Raw genomic sequence first — 3,018 nt, 5'->3', positions numbered from 1 at the left:
TTTTTAAGGTAATCCATCAAAAATCTGTGCATCTCCAGTGTTGTTGTCTGCGGATAAATACAATATTCCAATGGAAATTAATTTTTCATTAAAGATCAAGCTGTATTTGTGAATATTATTCTATCACCAGAGACTCTCATTCTTCATTCACGACTATTTAGTAATGGACCAGAATTCCAAATAAAAAGACCAAACAAAACAAAATACGGTTACCCACGAACACAAAAAAATCTTTTAGTTAACTAAGACTATACAAAACAAATCCTTTGTGAACGAATACCATTTGAAAGAAAATGCCATTACAACTCTTGACTTGATGTAAATAAGCAATATGCAAACATTTGATAGATGGTTTAAAACATGCTATAATGAAGTTGTATGCAGCTAAAAAAGTGTTGTGTTTATTAATGTACAATATTTGTCAGCGATTAGAACTTCTCCTATGAGGACATATTTTACATTGTTAAAACTGTGTTGTACTATATTATCATACATTATCTGTTTATGCACCAGCCTCCACTCATGGGTGTCCGCAGGAGGAGTTATAGTTGTTTACAAATATACAGCTAAATAGGGGAGCTTACAGTAAAGTGTAACCATGTTTGGTAAGCCAAGACCATAAAAAACACATTTATTAAAATACTAACTAATTTTTTTGTTTACCAAGACAATGAGCATGTCAGTAAAAACAATAACGAACTTGCTCACAAAAAATAACTTGCTGAACTGAAAGACAGTGAATGGATCATGTCAGGGCATCAGGAGGGTGATGATCCTTTGCTTGCATCAAAGCTGTTATCCCATGATTCCTGGTGTCACTCACACCCACCCATCGGGGCCGACGGTGTGATGCCTAACCTGTCCCTGCCTGACCCTGCTGTCCCTCTACTCCAGAGGCGTCACGTTGATTTACAGACCCACTAGAAGCGGGAAGAGCACAGTCAGGAGAAATCTAATGGAGTGGAAATGCTGAGAGAGCAGGTGGAATTTGAATGGGGCCGTATTTCTTTAAATGTGTAGTACAGGGGGAAAGAATAAACAAGTATTGAGTGTACCCCTGTTGCTTTCCTCTGTTTGCAATACAGTGGACATGACAGCAGAGTCTTTTTTTATTGCAGCAAGTGTATCTCTTGTTTTCTTATTATTAGTGAGTGAGTGGATTAGTTCTCACACAGTGCTGTATTTCTACTCTTCTCAAGGAGGCCGACAGCTGGGAAATCATTGAAGGGCTGAAAATCGGTCAGAGCAACGTCCAGAGGCCTGATAAACACGAGGGTTTTATGTTGAAGAAGCGGAAATGGCCCCTGAAAGGCTGGCACAAGGTAAGGTCCACAGGCAAAACCGAGACACAAAAAGCTTTTGGTACTGGGAAAAAAAAACACGTTCAAACACAGCCGCTCCCCGAATGTTAAACAGTTTGCTGTCTAATAAAGTGCTTTTGCTTGAAAGAAGTTCCCCTTTTCGTGCACTTTGCCCCACCCTCTCTGGGCCTCTTCCGCAAGCTTAGTGGAAATTTCATTTGAAGTCACCACCATCAGCATCAGCTTAACTGTTGTTTTCTCAAAACACGTGAACACCAGTGCAAAGCAGACCCTGATGTTAACATATTTGAACTCACAACACCACACAACACACGACACAAATGTCCTATAGCCGACAATATGAGGGAATAAACTGTGGACAACTTTGTATTCGTATTGAAATTACAACATAAACAGGTCCAACGTTATATGAATTCAATGTCTGTTGTTCCTATCATTTAACTAACACATTATTTTTGTGCTTCTTTGCTCTGCAGCGTTTTTTTGTTCTGGACAATGGTATCCTGAAGTACTCAAAGTCCCCCATTGATGTAAGTAACCCTGACTATAACCCACAGGCAAAAACAGGGCAGGCCAGCCTGACATCAGCTTGGCTTGGCAATGAGTCAGCAGAAACATCTGCAGCACGGATCATGATGTTCAGTGTGTTTCAGGAGACCAGGCCACTTTGCAGGAAAACTAAAGCTCACTAAAATCACTTTACTAAGATTGTTTCAGTTCTTAGACTTTCAGAAACGATCATCCGTGCCAGTGCTCTTTGTGTAAAAGTACAACACTAAAAGAACCCTGAAAGGCTTCCTGAAATGTAGTTTATTGGTTTATTTTTGGTTAGGGTCAGTTTCAGTTGTAGTATTTCACTACTTGCAATCTTAATCCCAGCATGTTACAGACATGTCAATCACTTATTGTGACAATAAGTAATCTGAGGATCACCATCACACTAATTATTAATTTTATTTGTGTTTTTTGTGTTTCCCTCCTTGACACAAATATGTACGTATATAATTTTTTCCAAATCATATGTTTTTTCAAATTAGCTGAGCAAGCAGAAGTAGTCCGAGGGTTAAAGTTAGCCTTTGTTGGGAATCACTGACTTAAACAATAATTTATTACCAAAATAGATTCCAATTAATTTTGTAATTGAATAATAAACCATTTCAGTAATTGTTTAAGCGGTTGTTCTAGCGCTGTTATCTGCAAAAGTAGTTTGTTGTAAATGTTACAGACAACAAATATAATGTGTGTGCGCAAAATTTACAATCTGATTAATTGTGAGTTGAAAAAAAGTGTGTCTATCACCTATTACCTCAGATCCAGAAAGGCAAACTGCATGGCAGCATCGATGTCGGCCTCTCAGTCATGTCCATCAAAAAGAGGGCCCGTCGCATCGACCTGGACACCGAGGAGCATATCTATCACCTGAAGGTAACACAAATGGGAAGAGTCAATAGTGTCATTTTAACATGGAGGTCAGTCGATGACAGTTCAAATCTCTCTGTTCTCTTCCTCTTCAGGTCAAATCTCAAGAAATCTTTGATGCCTGGGTGTCCAAGTTGCGTCATCACCGGCTTTACAGACAGAATGAGATTGTGCGATCTCCCCGGGATGCCACCATGCGGACGTTTCCTCCCCCAGCTGCCATGGACTCCCCCCAACCCGCTGCGAGTGTGGTACATGAAGCAAAGGTGAGTCCTCC

At 39.8% G+C, this 3,018-nt stretch overlaps 1 protein-coding gene across 1 annotated transcript; it reads left to right on the top strand.

Moving 5' to 3' along the window:
* Window positions 1-1,199: 1,199 nt before the first annotated feature.
* LOC111661165 (oxysterol-binding protein-related protein 6-like) lies at window positions 1,200-3,007 on the top strand (the record flags this gene model as incomplete). The annotated part of the gene is made up of 4 exons (XM_023414684.1): window positions 1,200-1,322; window positions 1,799-1,852; window positions 2,634-2,747; window positions 2,837-3,007. Coding segments are annotated over 4 exons (462 nt in total), but the record flags the coding sequence as incomplete, so codon positions are not given.
* Between the last annotated feature and the right edge of the window lie 11 nt (window positions 3,008-3,018).

This window comes from Seriola lalandi, unplaced genomic scaffold (genome assembly GCF_002814215.2).
Source record: "Seriola lalandi dorsalis isolate HSWRI2012SDOR001 ecotype SW California unplaced genomic scaffold, Sedor1 jcf7180001959620, whole genome shotgun sequence".
In the NCBI taxonomy this organism is placed as follows: domain Eukaryota; kingdom Metazoa; phylum Chordata; class Actinopteri; order Carangiformes; family Carangidae; genus Seriola; species Seriola lalandi.
The sequence above is the reverse complement of the archived record's forward strand: the minus strand, read 5'-3'. Positions and strand labels throughout refer to the sequence as shown.